Here is a 768-nt window from a genome sequence, read left to right as displayed (position 1 = left end):
GATAGGGTGAGGTAAAGTGATAAAATATCAGTCCCACTGATATATACTATAATATTAAAAGGAGGAAAAAAAGCAACACATTAATGAAAATGAGAGACAACATCACACCGCCTCTGCTCAAGTACACAAACCCAAACAAACCTTCCAGCTCGTTGTCATCAATGTTTTCCAGGGCCTCAAGTTCGGAGCCCATTGACCGGTGCAAGGAGGAGGTCGATGACACCCCTGAGGAGCTGTGCATAGATTCGCACGAGATGCTTTTGACAGCGTGTTTCTGACGACCCAACTTGCCCTGGTCGCTGCCGAGGTCACGTGACGTCGGCGGTGGGCCTTGACCGTAGTTCCACGAGAGGCGTTTGTGGATGCTGGTGTCTTTGCTGTCTTGTTTCTGTGGAGAGATGGCTGAGGTTATTAAGGGGTAAGATAAGAGAAAAGAGGATCTGGAGGAGGGGGAGAGAGAGGCAGGGAGGGAGACATGGAGGGAGGGGGAGGGGGAGATGAAGGAAGGAGACAGGGTGGGACAGGGGGTGAAGGAGAAGGTGGAGGAGGAGTAGGAGGAGATGACAAGGATATCCGAAAGGATGAGGATGAGGAGAAAGGGAGAGCAGGGAATGATGAGAAGGATGGTATGAGAGGGGAGGGGAGGGGAGGGGAGAGAGGGAAGAGAAGGGAAAGGGAGGGAGGAAGGTGAGGGAGTAGGGGGGGGAGAGAGAGAGGAGAGGGAGGAAGGTGAGGGAGTAGGGGGGAGAGGAGAGGAGAGGGGGGGAG

General features: G+C 53.5%; 1 protein-coding gene across 1 annotated transcript in view; it reads right to left on the bottom strand.

Moving 5' to 3' along the window:
* The window catches only part of LOC119591536 (pleckstrin homology domain-containing family G member 5-like), a gene marked incomplete at its 5' end in the record, with an annotated part of 10,063 nt that overhangs the window by 2,192 nt on the left and 7,103 nt on the right, over positions 1-768 (bottom strand). The window contains 1 exon segment of the mRNA XM_037940286.1: positions 142-388. Within this exon segment, the coding sequence (XP_037796214.1) occupies positions 142-388 (247 nt within the window).

The sequence above is a fragment of the Penaeus monodon genome, chromosome 28 (genome assembly GCF_015228065.2).
Source record: "Penaeus monodon isolate SGIC_2016 chromosome 28, NSTDA_Pmon_1, whole genome shotgun sequence".
NCBI lineage: Eukaryota > Metazoa > Arthropoda > Malacostraca > Decapoda > Penaeidae > Penaeus > Penaeus monodon.
The sequence above is the reverse complement of the archived record's forward strand: the minus strand, read 5'-3'. Positions and strand labels throughout refer to the sequence as shown.